Below are 27,368 nucleotides of genomic sequence, written 5' to 3'. Positions count from 1 at the left end.
TTCCATTAATAAGAAGATTTGCAGAGCTTTTAAAGTTCCGTGGTAGAGCCTTCTTCGTTTATGTAGCTCGAACAAAGCTTTATGAACTCTATGAACCTAGTCAACTTTTAGTTAACAAACCTGCTTAATTTTTTGTAGATATAACTTGAATTTCATGCACCTACTTTTATAAAATGCTCTTCCTGCAACAATTTCACTGCTATTTTTTTGACACATCCAAAACTTCTTCCTACATCGCAATCAAATAATCCGCTAACAAAAAGAGTCAAGAAGATGCAATATTTATAACGAACAAATTTCAGCAAAAAATGAACACAGCTTCATGTTTTACTTAAGTTTTCTTCATCAATGCCAAAAAACATTTCTTCCTTTGTATTTTGCGGACAATTAAGTTTCATACAACTCGAACATGATTCGCCCGAATTAAGAAAAATGTTAAAAAATCAAGTGATTCATGGGAGTCATCCGAGAGTGATGTGCACAAGAAGATGAATGATGATAATGGATGGCAATAGGCCAATAATAGGTGGAAAGTACTCAATTCATAAGGTGTGAAAAATTACCTGAAAAATTGCCCATTAAATCATCAGTAAAATAAACAAGTAGCACGAGAGTGTATTAAACTTTTATGAACTTTTGAGTATCCATAATGGAATATGAATAATGGTTTAGATTTTAATGCAATGATGCGCGCGCAGTTTTATGCTTCATGCTTACCAGAAATTATACATTTTTTGCGAGTACCGCCTAGTAGTTATTTGCTAGATTAAAAATCATTCCGACTAATAAATTTTGAGTTGTTTTGTCTACTTCTTCATTACTAAATGCCATACTTTTTATTTGATGACTTAATTTTCTTAACTGCTATTTGGGAGTTATTTTGAGGTTTTTAAATCATTTTGTCATCAATTTGTTTGTCTTTTTTAACGAACAATAAAAATTTGAATTTTTGAAAATTGCTAAGATTTGAATTTTAAAAGTATTCAATTTTTAAGTAAGCTTTGAATTTTTGAAAATTGATAGATTTTGAATTTTTAAAAACCGGTAAACTTTGATTTTTTGAACTTTAAAATTTTTGAAAACCAGTAAATTTTGAATGTCTGAAAATCAAAATATTTAAATTCTTGAAAATCAGTAAACTTTGAATTTTTAGAAACCAGAAGATTTTGAATTTTTGAAAATCAGTAAATTTTGAAGTTTTGAAAACCAAAATTATTTTAAATTTTTTGAAAATCAGCAAATTTTGAATTTTTGCAAAATGCGTTTTAACTACATCATCCCAACACCATTTTCTCACAGCTATGACTTAACATTGGGAAAGAGAAAATGGTAAGAAAATGTCTTGTAAGTCGAGAAATTTCATCGATTTTCGTCGATCGGCAACAAAAAAATTCAATTATCTTCTAACAAAAGATGAACTAATTCCGTTAATTCGACTGATAATTCCATTTGATTTGTGCATTAAAATCTTTTTTATTTTTCTTTTTCCACAATTTTCCACATGAGATTTAACTCACATTGACCAACTGTTAATTGATCACGTTAAATCAGCGTTAAATTAATTCCAATAATCACATTTTGATTGAGAAATTAAAGCAAAAATGTTTACAACTTGTTCATTGTTGGGCTGAGTGATTATGATTTAAAAATTGAGCATTGACTCTTGTTGCATGTATATTGAACTATTATTATTGATGCTAAATATTTTGGAGATTGTTGATCAACATTTTATAATTGCTTGAATTGTTTAAATGATTGGAAAATCATCAAAGGAATTTTGAAATTCAATGAGATGAAAAGTATTAAGCATCGTAAGAGATAAAATTACCAAAAGGGTTGTATAACCCTTAGAAAACTATCAGAGCATATCTCTTTATTTAATTAAGATATAAAATTAGATGTTGTTGAATTATTCAATTTTAAAATTATTTAATTTAACCAGGCTGATATCCGAATAGCATAAGTCGGTTAATCGATCAAAAATCGATCAAGACCGATAAACTTTGACTTGGTGTTAAATCTTGAGTCATGCCAGAATCTCGTCGATCTAGTGACAGATTTTGGATTGATTAACCGGCTTGTGATATTTGGGTGTAAATTGAATGAAAAGGTTCAAAATGTCCAAATTTTCAGATATTTTTTACAAAATGTATCAAAAAATTATGGAAGCATGGGACATTTAGATCGATGCCATCGCCATATCCAAAAGCATAGCCAGAAATTTTTTTGAATGGATTGCCAAAATTTAGGGGAATTTTTCGATTTATTCACGAAAACTCCTAGCAATTCGAAGAATTTTTCCAAAAATATGAGGGTTTGACTCCCAAATCTCCCCACTGAATACGCCCTTGGCTACATCCAGTTGCAATTTATGCTAACTAGATTTTTGAATCCTGGGATTAAAATGTACTGAATCCAGGGATTGATTGCGAGATTACTGAGAAGAAAACTCCGTCACAGAGTATTTCAGGCATTGCTTAAGCTCTATGTAAGCCACATGGATGCCACAGAGAGACGGATTCCATTTGGTATTGATAGGAGAGCTTTAACGGAGCCTTAAAATTTTCATGGTCAAGCCTTTTTGATTTAAATTGTTCGGGGTTATTAACCATAGTAATCAAAACCGTTAAAAGCTAGTGAAATATTTTTCAGCTTTACGCTTGCTTCTGAATTTTCTGGTTATTTGGAGATAAAATTCAATTCCGGAATTGAAACCTCTAATGTTGACATTTCTCTAAAGGACGAAAACCTTCAACGTTTAACACATTATCAAATTTAATTAAGCTTTATTAAAATATTCCCAACATATGGAAAATGCTTCCTACTCATAAGCATATTATCTAACACATTTTTCATAACAACAAGCACCCATAGGCAGCATAAATAGGATTTATTTTTCAATGTCTTTAAGATGACAAGTTTTCATTCACAATGTCAAATTTTTCTTTCAACTTACCAGCCACAACAAAGCATGCAATGTCAGGTGAGTTAACTTGACTAAGCAATACAATGAAAAGCATCATGTACAGCACAAAGAAGAGAGTAAAAAAAGCTCTTTTTTCATGCGAATACAAAATTGTATTTCCACCTTTTTCAACAGCAATTGCAGCAAAAAGAGAGTAGAAATGTACAAGATGTTAAGCCACAACTCGAATCTATATATAACGAGTAAATATTGTTTGGAAAAGCATTACAGATTGAGCATCAAAGCAGTAAAGTAGCAATAAAAATCAAAAAAAGTGCAATAAAAAATTTAAAATAATTAAAAAAAGTAAGTTTAAGCTTTAAAGACTTGAAATTTTGGATATAAAGAACTTATTGAGTGCAGTTAATTGAAAACCGGATTAAAAGTTATGAAATAGATTGTGTAATGATGAGCTACATGTGGCTTGGTAAAAAGGAAATAAATTGACTGTGGAAAGTGAAATTTATGGATTAAAAATTGCTGTGAAATTGCTGATTGTGCTTAATAGTTGGAATAATTATTTGAAGATGGCAAGCGAGTGCATTGAGGATTATTATGCTATAAATTGCAGATCCAGTGCTGAAATTTAAAGAAAAAATTACCTTTTTGGACATAAAAATCCTCAAGACAACAACTCGCATGTAAATCCTCAGATTCTCTAAAGAATCACAATCCATAAATTCCAAACAAACCCTCATCTGATCCTTAAAGTTCACTGGCTTCTAAAAAATTGTTTAGATACATTACTTGACCTTTTGTTAAGCATGATTAAATGCGACGTAAGGGAAAAATAATAAGTGACCGCTTTACAGGATTTTGTTGTCCATAGCAATCAACAATTTTGAGCTTTTTTATCGTTTGTAAGCTTTTTTGTGACAGATTTTGGTCGTAAATTACAAAAAAAGGTTGGAAGTACAAACGTACGAGACATTCTCGGAAGATAAAGAAGAGGTCGTATTTTAAGATGAAGTTTTGATGTACTTTTGAGACTTTAAATCTTATTTTTTATAATGTGATACTTGAGGTTGATGATATCATTTAATTCCATTGCTGCATGTAATGGATATTTGAATGATTTTGATTTTATTGACTTTTATGAACAATTTTTGATTGTTTTATGATGATTGTAATGTTTTGTTGATTTTGAGGAAGTTCCAAAAATCAAATTACTATTAGACGGAAGTTAGAGTTAAAGTTAGTAAATAGGCTTATTAAAAGAGCTCTTTAAATTCAGAGCTCTAAGTCCACTAGCATTTAATATTGAGTCGAGTCAAATTCAGTCGACTTTTTCATACAAAATCCGAGTAGATTTCGAGCACAAATTCTAAAGAAAATGTTTAGATTCACAAAAAAGACAATCTGGTATTTCGAAGCATTCTCGTCCATGTGTAAAATTGTTATGTTTAAAAAAAGTATATAATTAAGTCTGACTTAACATTTGAAATTATTCTAAAAAATCAAGATTTGAGGGTTCCTTTACCCGAATTACACATAATCTCATAACATTTAATGTCGCCATTTATCAACATCAAATGGAAGGTGTCTCTATTTGGCAGTCAAGTGGACACATGGAGCCACACGCATGTCATACGAAACTACTTCCATTTGGTGTTAATAGAAGTGTCGCTCGGGTAGTATAACCCGTATCACCCGTATAATAATGACTTTTGTGACTTATTTCAAAAGTTAAGTCTGAGAGCTTGTCGAAATTCTAAAAGCTTCATGAGGAAATTTGCCTCATTTGTGTCACTCGGGGCTATTAGGGAGTTTCAGTAGCCTTTTTACCCTCTTTAAAACTAAGGGTTATTAAAGCCAAGCCAAAACTTCTCAGTTTCCATATCGAGATTTGTCGAAATCAAGACTTCAAAGAATTTCTTTGTAGTCTCTGTCTCAGTTCCGGTTTTGATCACGATCTCGAAAATTCGTCGAAACCGAGACTTCATGCAACCTTTTATGAAATTTCCAAATCTTCAAGAATTTGATTTTTCCAACCCATAATTGTCACAAACAGTACAAATTTACGACTTTCCAAGAAAATATTAGGAAATTTAAAATTCCAAAACTCAAATTTAATTAATCAAGTCATTCTTAATTATAGATTCAATTAAAGAAACCCAAACTTCAAATCCAATTTCCAAAGGACATTAATTGATGCATTTTATTCCAAAAGTTAAACTTTTTAAATTTATTCCATAAAAATTAAAGAATTCCAGCAAAACCATAAATCCACTCAATATCTCCCAGAAGGAAAGTTCACGAACAATAAAGTTGTAAAGTTGAATGCAATCACTTTATACAGCTCATAAAGCACATCATCCATAATCTATAGCATGCAAAAGTTTATTAACATTTTCCAGCATAACTTTTTAATATCCATAAACTATAATAATTATTGACACGAATTAATTTTACTACCGTAACACAAACCAGCCATGACCATGCACATGTACGTGCGCTTCCATTACTTACACTCAATTTAAAAAAATTATGAAAATCAACAATGAATATTTTATGTCCGATAAATTGAGCCGCAGTAATAAAATAATATGAGATAATTGTGTGATAATCAGTTCCATTTGGATGAGACAACACATGATGGTCATTACATAAGTCATTTATATCTGATTATGCTCAATTAAGATTCATCGAATAAAATGAAATACAATCCCAAAAAGTAAAAGCAATAATCTAATCGTGTAGCTTAAATGTAAAAGAAATTCCGGAAATAATAATCTCATGCTGCACATATACATCTGTTCATATTTATTCACTTATTACCATTTATTGTGCAAATCGTTGCGGCACTAAATGTATTCAATATTTTTCATTTCTTTTACTTTTTTTTGCACAATTTAATAATGTCCATAAATTATTATCCGACAATTTAAACATACAAAAAGTCGGTAGTACATGCAGAGTGTGAAGGAAGTTGGCTAGAAGATTTATTGCTGGGAAATTGAGAGTATGGGTGCTGTGTTGTGCTGCATCTATTGGCTTTTTATGAGATCTTAATCTAAAATTGTCATACAATTGCAGACTCTATTCATAGAGGTATAGATCCTTTTTAATTACATAATATCCCGAGCTGCACACATCTTCAAATTGATCTCATTTGTTGCCATCAAATGGGTTACACAGATAAGGCTACACAGACCTGTATACCAGTTTCTCAGTAAACAACGACCGCTAAGTCGACCTATGCACCTAACCTTTCCAGTATCCTAAGATTTTTTTTGGAAATACCATGAACCCTATGTATTATGCGGTTTTGGTTAAAGCTAACCTCCAAGTTGTGCTATGGTGCTCAATTTCGGACTACACTAGTCTACTTTAATGATATACTCCAAGTGTTGCACTGGACCGAGAAACCGGTCCAAGGAATTGAAATTATACTCATACCAGAGTGTGGCCGTCTCAAATTCGAGTTTTTCGACATTAGATTGTCGAAAAATTCGAACATTTCGAATTCAACTTATTTTAAAATAAAAATTTACGTTACGAAGAAAAGTTAAAGTAACGGTCAAAAAAATTTGAATTTTAACGACAAAATTTTTATTTTGAAAAACTTAACGGTCGTTTTTGAGACAGCTACACTCTGACTCATACTACATACTAAAGATACTCGATGGTTTTCTATAAATTTATTGATAATTCTTACTTCTGATCCGGGCCATCGATCGAGTATAAATTCCTGACCACAGATCCTTTAGAGCACTTGATTAAGAATCACCTAAATCCAATCCAATCTGAAATTGTTAAGTAATCAGTATTATTAAATCGTGGGATATTCCGCCGTCTATCAAGCCACTCAAAGTGATTCACATACTAGCCTTATTCAATGTACATAACTGCATTCATAAATTTTCTAGAAAAATCTTAAAAAACAAGACATGATCATGAAAAAAGAAAAGAAATAGACATGTTACCGGGGCACTGTACAATCACAATTTACTTCCTATTTTTTATTTTTTATATATTTATAGCCATTTGTTTGAAATCTTCGAAAGACAGAGACTGAAAATGAAAGTTAATATTGCAGTATTTTTACTCTTGGCAGTAATGTTGGGTATGTACATGCACTCGTGCAATCGAGACGAAAGAGTAGCCGCAAATTTAATTAACAATTAAATTTAATTACACCATGAATAATTACAGAATTGTCACTTGCGGCACATCGTAATGCATATAGAATTTCCAGATCCAATAATAACCGCAAAAAGAAGGAATCTTATGACTATAACTTTGACTATGATACTGGAAGTCAATCACAACATGATATTGGACATGAACTTTCAGCACATGAGCTCTCTGGACATGGACATGAAGATACTTATGGCACAGAACATGTTGGAAAGTCTGGATACAGTGAAGGTTCTGGTAAGTGCTATAATACATGATTGTTGTTGATGGGAAGGATATAGATATTGGAAGTTGTGAATTTATACGTGAATTTTTTCTAAAGCTAAGCAGCACAGAGGTTCATCATTATTTTTAGGGTCAGGTTTTGATGGTAAAAATTTATCTAGAAGAGTTTTTTCGTATGAAAAATAAATTAAATTTAACGTATTTTTAGTTTTCAAAAATTCAAAGTCTAGTAAAGTTCAAAAATTCAAATTTTTAAAATCCGGTAAAAATTTTCAAAATTATGAAATCCGTTAAAGCTTTCTTTATTTTCACAATGCCTTTATATTCAATCCAATGCTTAATTTACTTCCTTATTTCAGGCTTAAGAAACATTGCTCAAGGATCAGCTGATCAAGCCAACTCAGCTGTTGCCAATCAAGAACTTGCCGCCAAACAAGCCTCATACATTGCCCAAAACAATCTTGCCAATTTGGCTCTTCAAGCATCAGCAACAGCTATGGCTGCATTACAAGGAAAACAAGTTCTTTTGGCTAAAATCGAACAAGAAAATTTGGAAGCACATCAAGCTTTAGAAAGTGAATTGGCTCAACTCAGACAAGCTAAGAGATCAGCAAAGGCAGCACAGCAAGTAAGTAGCAGTTACAGCACATTATTATGTAATTTTTCATATTTCTGATCTCAAACTGATATTTTGTGATTTATTTATAGTCAGCACAGCAGGCACTTCAGCATCTTCAACTCTTACAAACAGCATTAAAGTAAGTAGCCCCTGAGATTAAATTGAGTGTTGAAAAATTTCACTTTAATTAATAATTATTCAACATAGTAATGCACAAACAGCTGGTGAACATGCCCAACAATCAGCATCAGAAGCTAGGTAAGCATATTAATGATCAGCATACAGCATGATTAAGATCTAATTAATAAAAATTTCTATTCAGTGCTGAACTCGCAAGTCAGACAAATATGGTTGGAAAGGCAAAAGCCAGAGTTGAAAAGATTGAGGAGCAATTACATCAAGCTAGGTAAATTTCCACAGCAATTTTATATTTTTATTTCCAATTTAAATAATGGAAAAAATTTCACTTTCCATTTTCATGTGAATAGAATTGATTATGAAGCTACGGTTAAGGCAGCTAATGATGCTCAAACAAGCGCACAAATTGCTCAAAATAATGCCGCTGAAGCAGCAGCAAAAGCAAGTTTATCGAGTGTCCATGACATCTCATCAGGCAGCTATCACGATCATGGTCATGGACATGGACATTTGGATGCTCATGGATCAACTAAAACATTGACTGTTGCATCACCATCAGCACCACCAAATAGCTCATCCGGATCAAGTTCAAATAGTCATGAACGTGATTCCGTTGCACGTTCATCATCAGCCAGCGGTAAGTCAACATCAGCCAGTGGGAAGTCATCATCAGCACAACCATCATCAAAGGAAACAATTGCTGCTAATCATAATTATGGAACCAGCAGTGACTTCAAACCATCAAATGGACCATACAGCTATGCTGGATATTAAATGAAAGTTTTTGTTGTTTCTACGGCACTAAATGATCCTAAACTGTTGACTACTTTTGTATTATACATTATTTAATTGTTTTTCACAAGCACTAAACATTCATACATCCAATCATACCTAATATTATACTCATACAACGGCTGTAAATTATGAACGTTTTTTGTTTATTGTTTTTTTTTGTTAGCAAAATAAATAAAAATTTTTGAAAAAAAAACAGAAGTTTTTTAAATTATTTTTCCAAAAAGGAAGGTCAATTTTGTGCTGATTACCAAATTGCAGGATGAATGTTGTGGTGGGGCTTGCAATGGCAATACAAGTCATTAAGACCATTCCTGAAAAACTTTGTGGCTAAAAATCATATACTTTCTAAAGTTTCCAAAAGTCGTTCTTGTGAAGTATATAAATTAGCAAAAAAATATGAAAAATTTTTACAAAAGAGAAAGTCTATCACCTTTCACAAAATCATCTACAATAAGGAACCAGTGATGGTGTCAACATTATGCAGTGAGTCTTGATCACAAACTGCGATAACGACCCCAGAGGTACAGACCATTCTCGAGTAAATTTTGGCAAAATGTGATACAGTTTCTGCAAAACTGCGAAAAGCATTCTTGTGAAGTATATAGATTCGCAAAAAAAAAAGATTTATACATTGAATGGAGTTATTCTTTTATTGGTAAAGAATTTGTTAGGATTTGAACTTAGAAAATTTGGTATTTTTTATGACTTTCAAATTTTATTAACAATTACTTAAAAAATTCATTATTTCTGTATCTGCATCGGATCGTTTGAAGTCATTCATTGCTTAATGCTCTTTGGGGTTGTCGATTTTTTGAGCAATATAATGAGTGAACGGCCCCTTTGCTCATGGGATTTTGAGAAGTTTGGACCTATACTTCAGTGTAGTCTTATCTACCATCTCCACATCGGAGCATGGTTCCAGTAAGTAAGTACGTAAGTAAAGTCCATCGTCTTTCTAAAGAATTTTGGCGGCACGCAGTTTGTACAACATTATCGTATATGAACTTTCATGTCTTACCAACGATGCCCAATCACTATTAATGATCCACAATATAAGATGACAATGAAAAAAATATTTTTCTCAGTAAATTTCACATTGGACATGAATTTCAAAGTCAAGAGCTCTGTAGCTTTATATTAAAATGATTGTTTCGTTTGACTTTGTCGTGTATTGGCAGCAATAATAGCGAAAAAGCTGGAACTGTTTGATAAATTTGGTGCAATTAACATTCTATTGTTAAGATGTACAATTAAAGTTAATGATGTGATAGTCAAAGTCATGGCAGAGAAGATTTCATGGATTGGGATATAAAAAACCTTTTGCTATTCAAGATCATTGAGATCCAGGAGCTATTACTTACTTAGTTACTTCTATGGCTGTACAGATCACCTATGATCCATGAACTCTCTCAGATGTCGCCTAAAGCTGGTTCTATCGCCGGTTTCCGCCTGTCAATTAAGCTATTGAAGACGCTATTGTCTTTAGCCGAGTCTCGAACCCATCAACACTTCGTCGGTATCACAATAATTAGGTACCAAAGTACGCAACCATTCCACCACCGAGCCAACTCGATCCAAATAAGAATAAATCTAAGGAAACTATGTTCGGAGCCCAACCCTTGAATATTAATTTATGGACAGTTAATTTAAAATTGCATCAATCAATTGAAGTGCAATAAGCCACCGTTCCAATATCTAATCAATTAATTACCCAATTGAAATTAACCTTCTCGAAGGGTAACCAAACATCGAGTACTCTTAAACAAATTTATAAATTTACTATCTGAAAAACACACAATGATGAGGATGTCTGTTTTTTAGTCTGCATTAAAACGTCATCAACAAGCTCAACGTCACATCACTTTTTCAAAACACATTTTCTGACGTTTCCTTAGTTTCACGTGAGTTTATCTGTGCCGCAAGATGTTTTAGGCAGTGATCATAGCAACCGAAAAACGAGTTGTATTATTGTCTTTAGTAAATAAGTATCGATACGTACTAAGGCTGATGAAACTTTACTTTGAATATAGTTGATAAAAAAATTATCAGATTTTTAATGAGTTAATGAGGTTTGCGGATGGATTAAGGTATTAGATCAATTTATTTTGATAATAATTAAAATCTAGTTAGATCTGATTATTTTTTTGTATGGCAGGTGTGATAAAATTTTGTAATTTAGGTGTTGATAAACAAATGAATCACTAACAATTTTAAATCTAACTAAGGAACAATATCGAATTCAAAACTGAAATTGCAGCTTTTAATTCATATGTGAAATTAGAAAATGATAGATTTTAACGTTTTTATCAGATTTGAATTTGAAAGTTCAAAATTGTTCAAATTTAACTTTCAAAATACTTGTAATTGTTTGAATTTTCAAAGCTTTCTAAATTAAAATATTGTAAAATGTGTCAAAAATTACTGGAAAATTCCTTAATTGTTTCTTCAAGGGCTATAATCTTAGAGCTGTTTACTTGTTAAATAACAGTTTTTTTTTCAGGAGATGGATACAAAGACGGAAAATTTCTTCAAACTTTGTGATAAGGCCAGCAACAGAGTCAGATGGACGGTATTGAAGAAACCTAGGCTCCACATCGGTGTAGTTAGTAATAGTTGGCTTTGGTTCGCTAAAAATCGATTAAAATAAGTATGGATCTATTTTTTCTGCTAGCACTTGTGAAGTATAACATTTCATACAAATTTGAATCGGTTCTAAGCAAACTGGGAAGAACTGTAGGACCTATGCAAAGGGGGTAAAGTCGGTGAGAAGCACAGGTCTCGCGTTACGTAATAAGTGAACGTCCATTATCATTTTCCACTATCTTAAGTTCAACCAGTTAATTCAAAACTGTAAGAAAATTAATTAAGCATAACATCAAGTTTCATTATTACTTTTTTTTCAAATTATTAATTTTTATTTCAATATTTTTCAAAGAATGTAAAATTTTTTTTCTTGCATTACAAATACAGCAACAAATCAAAAATAAAAGTAAATTGTGGGTTGATAATTTTTATCATGTTATTTCCTTTACTTCCCCAACACCGCAAAATAAAAATTATATTAAGGTTATTTAATTTAATATACATTTTTTTTCCACAGAAATTAGCTAATTTTCATTAAAAATCCGACTTTCATTTTCATTTTCTTTTTCTTTATAAGAAGTTTAAGGTTAAAAAACTCAGTAGAATGAAAATTATGGCAATTTACTGAATCATAGTGGAACTAATTTGTGTCGAATATTAATTTGTGTTATTTTTTTACTTTTCATTTAAAGACAAACATTTAATTAATAATTAATTAATAATAGTACTTCCTTTTGGTTTTGCTTTTCTTGTTTTTTCGGGGGGCTATTATGAATATAAAATTCATTATTCATGTGTGTGCTGATTATTGAATTAGGATTATAGAGATGAGCTCATCCCTTTTGCTTTTGTTATTAAGTAGGTAGGATGCGAATGTTAACTTTTAATGCATTGTTCTCAGTTTTTGTAAAGAATATGACAGCGAAGAAGTATCAGTGCCGTTGTGGTTGAGTAGCTAAGTGTCGAACAACTGACCCTAACGACCCGGGTTCGATCCCTGGGAAGTATAGTCGAATTTAGATGCATTTTCGCTGTTTGAAGTTGCAATAACTCGATTTGTGTATTTGCGACACACAAATTGTGGGTAGGCACATTGCATTGGGATACCCATTGGTATACCCTGGGCCATAAAAACGTGCAGAGTTGGAAAAAAGCAAAACGTCATTTATGGGGATTTTATTGTTAATTGATATTTTAAGCCAGTGCATGAGTTGAGAAAGCTGTGATTAGTCGACTGCATGACTAATCATAAACTTGACATTTGTGGAGTTTGCCAAGTTTTGTCAAGTTTATAACTAGACATATGGTCAGCTAATCACAGGTTATTCCACTCGGAATGATTTATCCCGAGCAGCACAATGCGGTGAACCGCATTTTTCTCTCTCAACTGGATCAAATTCAGCTTTCACGATGTCGTCGGGGTAATACGGCGTATGCGTCGAGAGTAAAACTTATGCTACCCTAATGAACCAGTCATAACGTCTTCCTGTGCACTTGTGCTTTTGCTAGTCTTTAAACCAGTAACTTACTATAAAACAGCAACACAGAATTGTGTCGCCAAACTTAGTTTGACTGTTCTAATCACAATAAAAAGTTCATAGCATCCGTAATCCGGTATTTGTCAACATGCTCCATTGTGAAACATAACAAGACATACATCAGAAGACATTGACAAATACTGAAAGGAAGCAACTAAAACTTTATTATTTATTTATCCAATTTTAAACTTTGATATAAAGTTTCTGATTGACAAATATTTTAAATTTAATAGAAAACTTTCTGATTGGTAAATATTTGGAACTAAGATTCACGAATTTTCTTACTTCAAAGATAAAGTTCTGGATGAATTTTAAGAAGAAAATGTGGAAAAAATTTCAATTATGTTTCAAAAATCAATAAAAAGTCAGACGACATCGGGAAAATTTACAGAATATTCAATTTCTATAATTTTTTCTAGTTTGACGACACTTGTGGCTTAAAAGATGTAATATTGTTTGCAAATACATAGGAAGCTTAAAGCAGAGCTAGAAGCCGACTTAAAGAGTTAAATTCAGTGTCTTTGCAATGCGCAGAGCTTCCAAGTGGTTCGAATCCCACTGTAAACTGTAGGTCTAAACTGTGTAATACAACAGATTGTTAATCGCAGTTCCTTCAGCTCCTAAGATTGGCCCAATGATGAATTACATTTATTAAATTCAGTCGATTTCAAGTTCCTGATTTCAGTTTTTGAGCAGAGCTTAAAATCGACTGATTTGTGTTCTCGGCTTTTGATAGCCTTTGGTTTTTGTAGCCGATCCAGGCATGCCACTTTCGTGTTTATGAGTATATACCTCAACAGTCAATGATCATCACGTGATGTGACGCAACTTCGATACCACATGAGTATCCTCACTGTCTATAAGTGATTCCTTACAAAAATGCTCATATCTGGCTCAAATCGCTATCCATCAATCTCCAGCCATCAGCACACACATCAAATAATGACTAAATTATGTTAACTACACCAAATATGTCAATCAATATTCAATTTTTCTTTTTTCATTTCCTTATCAATTTCCATCTCTCTCGTCATCTTTTTTTGCTTTTGTCAACCAAAAAAACCTTTCATGCTGTTCATGATTAATGTATGAATAGATATAGATAGATAAAGAGATAGTGTGTGAGAGAGAGAGGAAGAGGGAGATTTGAGAGAATTTTCTTTATACAAAGGATATTTATCTTCATTTATATAAAAAATATGCTGTTCAAACATTTAATTTTCATCTATTCAGGTTCTTAATGTCTGCATATGTATATACAAGTTTGGATGTTGTGGACTTTTTTTTTTTGCTTAATTTTATATCTTTTCTTATATTTCACTTTTTTTTTGAGGATGATAAATAGATGCATTCTTTCATTGGTGTATGGTTTTATATGTATTTTATGTAGGTTTATTGGACTTGAATGGATTTTGACAGATTTTTGTGTTGGATTTTCAAACTAAGTTCCTCAACAGACAAAGAGTGTTGCTCGTCTTAATGACGCTCATGAGGAATATAACCAAACATGCTCAACTTCATAAGCATACTCATGCAGCATGCTCCTTGTTTATTTGGGGCTTTTTTCTGAGCAGGATCAATAATAGGATAATTCAATTTTTACAAGCTTTTGAAAGGAGAATTAGGTAGAATTAATGTGAAAATCTTTTATTAGTATTACAGCAACAACTTATACTTTAAGACACTATCAGCATTTGAAGACAGAATTGAGCACATTTCTATATATTCTCTGTTATTTTAAGAATAGCAAAAGGTGATAATTGCCTAACTAGTTTATGTAAAAATCTACAATTTGATCTATATTTGGTCGAAGTATAAATTGAAGTGCGACATGGGTATCAGCCACTTCATTATCGCGTTGAGAACTTGAAAAAGAGTTTACATACTTAAGAACTAAAACGAAGGTCGACTAATGACATTTTCTCATTAAATATGACTTTAGTCAACCGGAGATTTAGTTATTAGTTGGATATTAAGTTGGAAAATCCGGGATTTTCTAGGTTTGAATCTCGATAAACAGAAATTCAACATTGATCTCATAAAAAGTGATTCCCAGTTAGTTTCAAAAACTCTCCAAAATAGCACAAATCGGGTAAATCGATCAAAAATCTTGCTACAAGTCGACCTGACTCTGACTTAGTGTATAAACTAAAGATTTAGTACAATGCCAGAGTCAGGCTAGTCTGATGCCAGATTTCAGATCAAATAACAAACTTGTGATAGTTCTGGTTGTATTAAGCTACAAAATCTTAAATCTTTATAAATTTTTAAAAATTCCACATACAAAAATCTGTCAAAATCACACGCCAAGATTAATGCTATGCTACGATATTATCTTATTTTTATCTTTCATTTTTTACTAATGACAATGTTTTGAACACTTTATCATTTATTTTATAAGACTCATCATTTCCATAATAATGGGTAGAATTATTTTCAATTAAATGCAAAGAAAAATCTTTAATTTATTTATTTTGTTTTTTGGTTTAAAAAAGACATTATTTACACATTTTATGGACGAAATGAAATAATTTGTTTCCATTGAAAGCTTTTTTTTATTTATTCATAGAGCTTTTTTTTTTTGTTTTCGAAAGTTTAAGAAAAAATACATTTTTATGCTACATATAGCTAATTTTTTTTACTAGTAAATGCCAATTCTGCACGCTTTATTTTCTATAATTTTTCTTATATAAATTTCACATCTAATGAAAAATGAAAATAGAAGATTTTTCATCTCTGTTTTCTTTAAACTGTTAAGGCAATTTTTTCTTTTCTTGTCGTTTTTCATGAAAAATGAGAGAAAAATCAAAGTTTTTTTTTAACAAACGCATGAAAGAACACGAGGGACAAGAGCTTTTTTTTGAACACGATGGATGTTATTAAACATTTTTTTTGGGTGATCGATGAAAATTTTTTAATTTTTGTTGAAACACAGACAGCCACGCAGAAAAAATATGATCTTACACATATAGGTATAAAAATATGTCTGAGAGATTCATGAAATAAATATTTCGGTTAACTGGTTTGCATAGTCGGTAAACATTCCATGAATGAGTTATGGCACGTTGGGGAATTTCTTATGAATGTGATCATGATCTTCATGAATGATACACTCTTTCTTTTTTTGATAGAGATAAGATGCGCGCGTGACGAAATTGTAGATGCAGATGAGGAAATGACGTGATGTTTGTGGTCACGTGTCAAGCTACTGGAGATAGATGATTTTTTTATAGATTTTTTTCTAGTCATTGCTGGTTGAATTGAGGTTTGAAGAGTTTCAAATCGACTAAATCTACTACTAAATCATACAATATTCAAGTCGACTTCGAGCTCTAGAGCGAAATTTAGACCGATTAGCTGATTTTTGAAGAATATACAAAAATTTATATTTAACTATGGAATGTTGGTTTAGTTGCTTTGTTTGGTTTGATTTTTCAGAATGTTAAGATTCATAAAATTTGGCAGTTTTGTAATTGATTACATTTGTACTTAGTAAACAAAATAAGAATAAATTATACAAAGAAATAAAAATTAGCTTCAATTGATGCGAAAAATCAAGTTGCTTAGCTTCAATTGATGCAAAAAGACAAGTTCTTTAATCCAATTGAAGCGAAAATGTACATAAAATTTGCATCTTTTAAGTCGATGAATCAAATACACTTGCATCAATTGATGCAGAAAAACTGCTTCTTTGAACATCAATGAATCAATTAAATATTCCTTCTGCATCAATTGAATCTAAATTTAATAAATATTTCCCCTAATCTGATGCTCAAAACCTCTCTGAACCTCACAACAAAAATCTATAAAACATAAGAATCTCATAAAAGATTTTGTGCTGAATATTTTGTAACGCAAATTGACTAGAAAAATTTCCATCCGTATTTTATTTATCTTTTGAGATATGTTTGCATATAAAGGAAGGATGTTGGCCCTTTAAGAATTCTCAAATGAGATGGAATGTTTACACCGACTTCATTTATTCTTGTTTAAATTTGCCTCTTTTTATTTTTTCATATGAAATGTTTACCGATTGTATTTTATTTGCATAAGACAAAACTGACAGACACTCATGTGGGGGATTATTCACTTATGATGGTCACAACAATTTATTGAAAAGTGCTGGTTGTTGGCAGAGCTCGAAGTCGACTCGGAATTTGTAGTCTCGACTTGATATAAAATCGGAGTCGACTTCGAGTTCTGGTTATCGGTGGTCAAAACATAGAACATGGAACGTAAATTGTGAACGACCCTAAGGTTATTGAAATAATTTTTCATTTGGAAATTCATTTGCTTTTAATTCATTTCATTTATTGCATTTGTGTTATTGTGAAACTTTCTTGAAGTATTAAAAAAAAAAACCTCACTTAAGTGAATTTATGAAGGAAAAACATTTCTTTGCAAACGTCTTCAATTCAATGGCAGTGTACATATAGTTATTATAGTAATAATATTTATATTCATTTCATTTCTATCATCGTCCATCATGAGTAGGTAGTTGTCTGCGGGAAATTCCCAGCTTCTTTCAGAAAGATAAAGAAAATAAAAATAATAAAATAATAAAATAAAAAAATAATAAAAAAAATTTCCTTTTCATCGATTTATTTTCATTAACGGCTCTTTTTATATATAAACAAATTCATTGCTTAATATTAGAAATTTAAGAAAAAACAAAATAAAACATAAGTGCATGTAAGTGAAAATGTTCGTTTCGGTAATTTGTTTAATCGACTATTGGTATGGTCGTTTCGGGTGAAATTTGCTTCTTTCATTAAAGAAAGACGATTTTTTTTTTATATTTTCAAAGTAACATAAAAAGTAGAAATTGATTGTTATTTCCATCTGTTGTGTAACTCAAAAAAAAGAAAGAAATTATTTTCATTTCTCATTATTAATCTAAATATTTCTATTATTTATCATTTTTTTTTAGTTTCGTTTTAGACATGATCGGAAGTGATAAGAGTTTGTTGAAATTTTTTTGTGGTAAATTTATTATGTAATTATATTTAAATTATTGATATCTTACTGGAAACTGACTTTATGTTAGCAAAAATATCCCAGAGGAGGATATAAGTCCCCAATCCATGGACAAAAACACAGAATGTTGTTGTTCTTAGAATTGGAGACACTATTGACTAAATTAACGGTTTTGTAGCTTGTTAATCTTAATTAATAATAAATTAGGGCTCGGCCAAGAATCGCAAGCTTGCATTTCCTGAGTTTTAGACAGAACTCGTAGTCGACTGACTTAGATTTTGTAATTAAAAATTTACTCAAGTCGACCCGACTCCATACAAAATTCGTGGTTTGTTTTTAGATCCCAAAGCTGCAAGCTTGCAATTTTGAACGAGCCCTACAGTAATCTGTTAAATGGAATTTTTTCAGTTTTCAAACCGAGGTGTAGTCGATCTTACTCTAATAGATTATAAGCAGGATTTACAATTCCGAGATTATAATGTACTGAATCCAGGGATTGATCCCAAGATTACAGACAATTCAACCACAAGATTGAAAGTCCTAACTATATAAAGAAGGATCTAACACATTTAAGTGTCCAAACCTTGCATAATTAATCATTCACAAGAGTAAGTGACAAATTTGAGATTCGCACTCCATTTATCACAAACTAGATTGCAACGACACTTCATAACTGATAAAAATCCATACTTTGGCTATGTGTCAAGAAAGTTTATGGCAGTTTGAAATAATAATGTATATCCTCGGTAGTATAGTGGTGAGTATCAATCCAGCATATGCCAGAAATCAAGTCACATTTATTTTATTAAATTTTAAAATTTTCCACCCTAAAAAATCTCAACAAAAATTATTATCTGATCTGGCTAAGTAGTAAAAAACTATTTTCCTAATATTAGGTATTTTCTTTTGATGTACAATATTTCTCATTATCTTTTTTTTTCCATTTCTTAATTAATTATAATAATATTGTTTATTATTTTCATTATCCAATGTATGTGAACTCTGAACAAAAATAAAAGCAGATTTTCATCTTAGGTAAATGCTTTTCTCCATTCCCATCTGATTAAAAATTGTACATATTTAATATTTTGTAGATTATTACTTGATCCGTAATACATAAAGGAAAGAAAATTAAAAAAAAAATGGTTAATTTATTAACGTTGTATAATAAATTTGTTAGTGAATATCAATAATTAGGTTTTTTGATCTCTTCCTCTAATGAATTTTGTTTACCCCACATGCATTTTCCCTCTAAATATTTCAAAGCTTAATGCATTTGAAAATAAATCCAAAAATATCCGTTTACTTAAGATGAAATCAACTTAGGTCATCAATTGACAAAACAAAACAGAAAAATAAAGAAAATTTTACATAAATTAAGGTTGAATAAAAATTTTTTTGTTAAACGGGTTGTTAAAGTGAATCAAAAGCGCCTTCATGATGGACTTCCACATATTAATTCTGGACTTTAGCTCCGGGAATTTTTCCCAAAACTTTTGACAAATCGACACCTGTCAATGCGCTAACAGCTGGTGGTAGTTGACCTACGAGACGTGTTATGTCACATGTTGTACTATCGTTACCACCGATGAGAACAATCTCTTCGGTTTTAGCGAGTGGAGCAGCAACTTCAGCGGCAATCTATTTTTATACAACAAGCAAAACAAAGAAGAAATGATTTATTGAGTACAAATTTGATTTGATTGTGATATAAAACAAGCGGATTTACCTTAGGCAAGGCTTCAAGTACGATGTTCATGATAGCAGCATCACCATATTGTTTGTAGACGGCTGCTTTCATTCTCATTCTTTCGGCTTCGGCTTTACCAACCTACACAAACAGGAAGGAAATGAAATATTATCAAATTGACTGTTATAAGCTCATAATTATAAGTTCAACTTACGAGTTCAATAGCTAAAGCCTCAGAAGCTCCGAGTTTTCTGATCTTTTCCGCCTCTGCACGTGCTACTTCCAATGTTTGTGTTCGTTTACCTTCAGCAATTGTTTGAACTTTGTAACTTTCTGCTTCAGCCGGTAATTTGACTGTTGCTGTCAATTCGCAATCTTTTCTCAAGATTTCCTGAGATTCAATTTCAATTTGCTTCTTGCGCTCAACAACATCAATTTGGATTTCTTCATTACGGATTTTTTGACGAATTTTGGCCGCTTGCAATTCATAAGCAAGCGCAGACTCAGCTTTCTATATATCCATAGAAGAATAAATAAAACATGAGATTGATTGCAATTGATTGACATTATACTGATTCACTTACCGCCGTATTGATTTCCTGATCGAAATTGGCCTTTTGAAGTTTGAACATTCTAGCATTGTCCTCAATTTTGGTGTCTGTGGCATATTTTACATCCATTGCTGCTCTCTCACATTCAGCTTCGCGAATACCAGCATCTCGATTTGCTTCTGCTACACCGGAATCGGCATCACGTTTAACACTAGCCGTTTGGGCTTTACCAAGCGATTGCAAATATTGTACATCATCATAAACATCTTTAATCGTGAACGAAAGGATCTCGATGCCCATTCGTCCCACATCAGGTGAGGCAACTATTGATAAATGGTTCAATTAATATAAAGTTGGATTTGAGTGATTTGATAAGCTTACCCTCGCGTACTAGGGCCGCAAATTGGTCGCGGTCTTTGTATACCTCTTCGACCGTAAGAGTTCCTATGATAATTAAAAGATTTTTGTTAATAAAACAATAGAAAATCATAAAAAATTATTAATGAGATGAAGTAATTAAGCAATTAATGATGACAAAGCATCTCTAAACCACATGGATGGAATTCCATATTAATAATAATCCCCGAAATTCCCCGAAAAGAATTATAATACCACAAAAATATGTTTAGACAACGATGACTCATCGGATTTCTAAAAAATTCAAAAACGATAACAAAATATCCACACTTGAATGAGAAGTGGAAGTCACGGTGCTGCAGAACAAATAAGTCGCAATTTGGCTCGTTGGATTTTTATCATATCGGTGCTTATTAAGTCATTAATTGGAGGAATTTCGTGATTTCTACGAATTGACAAATTGTTCATTGCATGTTAACAATTTAATACTTATTTTGATAAGGTTTTTTCGGGCAAATGAGCAATAAATCTTTGATTGAAAGGAAGTTGATATTTACTGGGGGTTTCCGGGCTTTAAATAAACTGTTGGATTGAATCATTTCGCAATGAAAATAATCTATGCATTAATTTCTATGAAAATAAACTGAATTTTCTCAACCTCGAAATTCATGTACAATAAAATCATGAAAACTTCCATGGGAATAGTTGATTAGATTTTTAATTATAGAGGAAAAGGTTTTAAAATTGCATGTTTTTTTAATCAAAGTAATGGAACGGAAATTAGAGTTCTATGTACCCGAGCGGCACAAATGCAAGGTGTTTGCGGGTCGATTGGGGGATAAATTCACTGTTTTGATGCTGCCTGGGCAGCTTTGCGTCTGGTTTAGGGGGAATTTTTGAACAATTACGTCATAAAGTAACCAACTATTTTCAAAATTTAACAAGAATTCTCATTGTTCAAATCAGATGTCCCTCATGCTCCTGAATGTAATAAGAGAGCAATCCCAAACCCCCAATGACATTCATCAACCAAACCCATTAATTTTCATGAATTAAAATTTTATGATGATTGCAATACAGCACTCTAATAATATGCCTTATCTACAACAATTTCACATTATCGGAAATAATACTTAACTGACCCCATGATTTGAAGCTATTCCACTTAAAATGTATTACAATCAAAATTTTTGTAGCACATTATTAATTGTAATAAAAATTGTATTAATTGAACATTATGAAGAATCAGATGCAATTAGCTGTGCTAGAAAATGAGCCAAAAAATTGACATTTAAAATATTTCAAGCTTAAAGACACATGCTTAATACATTAAATGTTCTGTGAAAAAATAGTTTTAAATGCACACGCTCCATGAATATCTTAAATTAGATCCAATAAAAATAAATTGGCACAATATAAAAGACCTTTAAGTTAGGTGTCAATTGAATGTCATTTTCATAGCTATTTTAAATTCCTTCAAACTATACAGAAAACCAATTTAAATAATTCTCACTCTATAAATTTTTTTGACTTGAATTGCTCCAAATTGATCATGAAAGTCTCCGTCAAGTGAGAAAAGCGAGAAAATTTTATTATATTTTTATTTATCTCTTCCTTTCCTAAATTGAAATTCTTTAGAGTAATAATACTTTTTGAATTAAATTGAAAATGAAAAAAGAGCGAAGATGAGCATTATTGCGTTTGTTTTTTGATGACATCATACCTCTTCTTGTGGCGCAGTACATTAAATCATCAAGAGACAGCGAGATAACAGTCATGACAGTGTCTCACTTATTCAAGGGTTTTCTTTATTGTGCTGATTTCATTGAAACTTTTATTTGTATGAGGAAAAAAAAGAGACATTGCATGCGACACGAAAACTGTTTCCATATCTATTTTAAGTGTCATTGAGACTCTACGTTCCTTCTTTGTTTTTTTACATAAGGAAAAACTTTTTCAGTGTCAAAATGAAAGTTCAACATTGGAATGGAAATGAAAAATTATGGAAACAAAGAAAGCATTGAAAAATGATAAAAAGTTGGTGTAACTGCAGCTAATAGAGCAATTAAAGAAATTGTATGCAAACTACCGTAATTATCGGACAGACATTGAAACTGATAGCTTTTGTCGAGTAGCGTACGAAACTTAATTCATTATGTTGTGCTTTAATTTCAAATGTGTTTACAAGCATCACATTAACAAAGTTGTTGTTCATACGATTGACGGTGATCACCATAATCGTCATAAAATTGGAGTTTGATTTGTTATTATTCCCACGAGTACAGTCGACTTAATAATTAACATGTACATAGATGAATGTAGGAAACAATATTTATGGAAATAGTATTGACAGTTCTCATCGCTTCTCTATTTTTAGTCTATTCAGTTAATGGAAAATTTTAAATGTTTGCTGTATTTTTCCTACTAATTTAAATTCTATTATCGATTTTAAAGCATTTATCTTTTATGAGAGATCAGATTGCTGTTCATGTACATGCTCAATCGCTTCAATCTAATGAAATTTCAACCGTTATTTTCAGTGCTATTCTCTGCGGCTTTATGAGTCTTTTGAGGTTTATTGACTTTGTGGTTAACAGAGATATCATATTTTTTCATTTAAAGGCAGCTCTAGTGAACTTTTATAGTCTGCGTTATCATTTTGTATATACAGAGTATTTTTGTGCTGATCTTTCACAATTTTAATTCATTTAAAATTTGCAGGTATTTTCAACAAGCTTAATCAATTCTCTATTCAATCATGCAATCTCCTGACAAGGTTTAATCATCTCTTTCTATTTTCTCACGGCATATAGAATATTAAATGTTTAATGAATAGAAATTGTTCTTGACAAAGAACAAAAAATAATGATAAATAGAGAGTCAACATAGAAAAATAGTGCTTTTCTTCTTCCTCTTCCTGGATTTAACTTATTTATTCAAGTAACGCGCATAGTATTTATTTTTATGGCACGTGATGTTAATGAAATCTTTCTTTTTAACACATCAGCAAACAAAGAAAGTTTTGCAAATGGATATTTTGATAAAAGAAAGAAAAAATGATGGAATTGACATTGGTAAGGAAGCACTTCATGCATTCTACATTCTATTGACTTTCAAGAACGTATAGAAATTAATTATTATGATCCTTATATGGCACATTATTCTGTCATGTCTTGTTTATTGAACTAAGTGATATACGGTGGTACTTGGGGATTTTTATTATAAGTTTATACTTTGTAGAATCTAATAATAGAATGTGATTTTTTATATAGACGTCAGACTTAAGAAATTGTTAATGATGTGTACAGCTATCTTAAAGTACTTGACATGTAATTTAGCGTTATCGATTGCGATACGTGCATTACTTTATTTTTAGACAATGAATGTTAAAGAAAGGTCGAATGATTGGAATTTTAAATTGAAAAATCATTTCCTTTGTTGGCCATAGATGTTAACGTTGTGGACATCGAGTGGTTAAATGATTTGGATTGAAGCAGATTAAAGTTAATTTTGTGGTGAAATCAATTGACGTGATTTTGAAGTGGATTTTCTGTCTAAAACTGATTAACTTTGACGTCAATGTAAAATTGTGTTGGAACTGAATCTGGAATTTGACCTTTTTGAAATTAAAACTTACCCATATAACTTAGAAGAAACTTGAATAATTTCTGCAGAATTGAAAGTTCAAACCGGATTGCAAATAATCCTGTTACTAAAACCCACGGTAAAGTCTCATTGTCTATAAGAAACCGTAATGCATAAATCAATTTTATAATGTATAAAATAATGCCACTCCAAGACATTTAATTTAATTTAGCCTATAACTCTATTTTATAATTTCAAGGGAGCTCTAAATACCATCGAAATGCATTGGTTATTGCGAAATGTTTATCGACCTTATAGGCATGAATAATTATAAAATTATTAAGATAAAATCTTTAACAAGCCATTATGTGTGATTGATTTTGTAACAAATTGAAAAAAATTACAATATAAATTCATTTTCTATTGAAGTTTCTCTAGTTTACGTAACTGCCATTCTTTGTAATTTCATAAACTAGGTTTCAATGCTATTCATTACATTATATGCAGTACTGAAAGCTATCAATGCTCTTTAGCAATTTCATATAATCGTTTGTTTAATGCAGCAATTATGTGACATTGTATGTCGCAACAAAAACTAGAGGATATTACAACCATAAACAGTAATGTATTCTACAATTATTTTGTCTATTTGAGCATGTTTAAAATTGTTTGACGAGAGAAAGTTAAAACTGAATCGTTTCCTTATTTACAATTTAAATTTTTAATGGCTTCTTTTTCATCATTAGGTCGGAAAAGAGTCTAATGAATTCAAATGAGTACTTTACAGTGAGAATGTTTGTCCTACATTGATTACAGAATCATAAGATGAATAAAAGGGCATAAAAAACTTTTTTTGGTTCATTATTGAGTGGATTTATGGATGACTCGATAAATATTCTAGCAAGAAGTGTTTCAAACCAGAATTTAATTACGTAAGGCAAAAGTCTATTTTAAGAATCCAATAAATCAAGTTTATGTGACGTGATAGGATGCCCGCTTTACTAATTGTCAGTTCAAAGTGTCGATTTTTATTTATATTGAATTAATTTACGTCTCTCAGACTTTCCCATTAATCTCTAGGTCAAATATTTCTTTTACGCTAAAAGCTTTCCTTCCTATTTGGCCAAAAAAAAAGTTTCTTGTCTTTGCCTAATACACAACAGTGCACATTTATTTCCTAATATATTTCTATCTTTATACTGTTCATGTTCATAATTCGCAATTCTCTCGATAGATCCACGCACGCACAATGACTTTGCATTGTGCCATAAATGCTGTTCACGGTTGGAAGGAAGTGTTCTCTCTCTCGGGTTTCATTTTAAGACACTTTGTAAATGTTCTTGGTTTTGATTAATGATATATATTTAAAGAATTAAACGGAAAGAAATGAAAGAAAGTTTGGAACAACTTTTAACTTTTTTAATTCCTTATTCTTAAAGTTTGTTCCTGCCACCCTTGTTATTTCTGTTCACCCATAGCATAACAATGCAATAAGGACGATAAATTGAGGAAAGAATTTCAAGAATCTCGAAATAAAAAAAATTTCAATTCCAATTGAAAAGGTTATGGGAAGTCTAAAAATATAAACTAAGTCAGCCTTCATTACATTTAGTATTCTATACAGCTGCACACGATACAATTTTTTATTTATATATTTTATTTATATTTCAAATAATATCGATCAATAAAAATGAAAGTAGATGGACTCATGACAGCAAAAAAAAAAACACGAGGGAAAAAAATGTGATTCTTACTTTTTAATGACAATCGTTGTCATGGCGAGAATGAGCGAAAGCTTCAATGTAGCCATCCAAACCATCGACATATTTTCTATTGATGAGATTTTCCTTTTATTTTAATAATTTCACTTTTACTTTTGTGAAACTTGTACGACTTTACTACAAGTTAAATAATAACAGCTGATGAGAAAATTAAGGGCCTTCTATAGTCTAATTTCACGATCAGTTGATTTGTTACTGTTACACAACTTTCGTTTTCTCAAATTATTTCACTTTAATAGTTTAGTTTTGTAAATAATCAATTTTTTTATGGTCAAAATTTTCAATTTAAAAACTTTTCTTCCACAATAATTTTTTTAATTTAATATTGTTTTCTATAAAAATTCTCTCAAACTTTTTTATTTTATATTTCTTCTTTTTCAAGAGAACTCTATGTAGCACAACTGTTTTACAGTACGATAGATTAACGAATGAATGAAATGAAATTGTATGAGCGAATATGTATAAGTAAAACTGGAGAAAAAAAAATTGAGACTTCGGGTTTTTCGGATTTTTTTGTATGGAAAAAACCCGATTCAGTTCAAAACGTCATCATCGTCTATAGCGACGTATGTGTTTCGTGTGTAATTGAGAAGGCACAATCAACTGATCGAGTCTCAGAAGCGTTATGTTACGTACTTTTGCTCAATTTTAATAATAATATGAGATGAGATTAAGTTTACTTAATTTTTTTTGACGTAGACTAAGCTTTGCTCTACTATTTGCTTTTATGGGCTTGTCCCGAGTGAATCAAAATCATTATTGACAAAGTGAATACTTAAAATGTCGTTCATGTGTTATTGTACGCGACCTTATCAGTATGAGACGATTTTTTTGTTGAAATTGCATGTTCTGAATTGATATTACTTTCTTTGTTAATTATATACTATACATTTAAGCTTTAAAAATAGCACATCGGGGACTTCCATGATATTGAGAACTAGTTTAAATTTGAAAAGCATTCAGACGCCTCTTCATGTTGCAATCACCCTGTTATTTAATTTTAACCCCCAATGTCATCCGACGTCACAACAAAGGTTAAGAAAAAAACAAGTTTTAGTTACGTTAAAGCCACATGTTGAGGTACGACGTAGGAAATTTGGAGCGTTTTATGAATATTGAATACTGCTGTTCAAACAGCTCCTCTTAGCAACAATTATTTCCATACAAGTACAAGTCAAGTTATATTTCATCAACGTTCTTTGTACATTATAAATACTTCACGATATTTTAACAATAATTTATTATTATTTTAAATCGATTGACGTAAAGCGAAGAGTCAATATTGATTCTTGTGTCAAAACTTATGGAAGTCTTATCTTTAAAAATTTCATAGACATATAGAAGAAGAAGGACACAGCCGGTTAACATTAAATGACGAAACCGACCACGTTTTGGAAAAGACGGCAGTTAAAAATAGTATTGGT

At 31.2% G+C, this 27,368-nt stretch overlaps 2 protein-coding genes across 3 annotated transcripts in view; one reads left to right on the top strand and one right to left on the bottom strand.

Moving 5' to 3' along the window:
* Window positions 1–3,203: 3,203 nt before the first annotated feature.
* Window positions 3,204–8,995, top strand: LOC139094844 (prophage side tail fiber protein homolog StfR-like). The gene is made up of 8 exons (XM_070646036.1): window positions 3,204–3,271; window positions 6,949–7,031; window positions 7,121–7,342; window positions 7,690–7,958; window positions 8,039–8,088; window positions 8,157–8,207; window positions 8,272–8,355; window positions 8,438–8,995. Exons 2-8 carry the CDS (start codon window positions 6,986–6,988, stop codon window positions 8,859–8,861), a joined length of 1,146 nt encoding a protein of 381 aa, XP_070502137.1. The 5' UTR covers window positions 3,204–3,271; window positions 6,949–6,985; the 3' UTR covers window positions 8,862–8,995.
* Window positions 8,996–17,588: 8,593 nt separating this feature from the next.
* Flo2 (flotillin-2) overlaps window positions 17,589–27,368 on the bottom strand; it is a 77,605-nt gene continuing 67,825 nt past the window's right edge. For both annotated transcript variants that reach the window (XM_070646255.1, XM_070646262.1), the window contains exons 4-8: window positions 20,603–20,665; window positions 20,255–20,544; window positions 19,885–20,181; window positions 19,710–19,811; window positions 17,589–19,621 (exon numbers count right to left, since the gene is read on the bottom strand). In XM_070646255.1, coding sequence (XP_070502356.1) covers window positions 19,436–19,621; window positions 19,710–19,811; window positions 19,885–20,181; window positions 20,255–20,544; window positions 20,603–20,665 — 938 coding nt within the window. In that variant the 3' untranslated portion in view covers window positions 17,589–19,435. The remainder of the gene's footprint in view (window positions 19,622–19,709; window positions 19,812–19,884; window positions 20,182–20,254; window positions 20,545–20,602; window positions 20,666–27,368) is intronic.

This window comes from Chironomus tepperi, unplaced genomic scaffold, assembly GCF_022539635.2.
Source record: "Chironomus tepperi strain 1889 unplaced genomic scaffold, CSIRO-AGI_Ctep_v1 contig_33, whole genome shotgun sequence".
In the NCBI taxonomy this organism is placed as follows: Eukaryota; Metazoa; Arthropoda; class Insecta; order Diptera; family Chironomidae; genus Chironomus; species Chironomus tepperi.
This window is presented reverse-complemented; position numbering and strand designations above follow the sequence as displayed.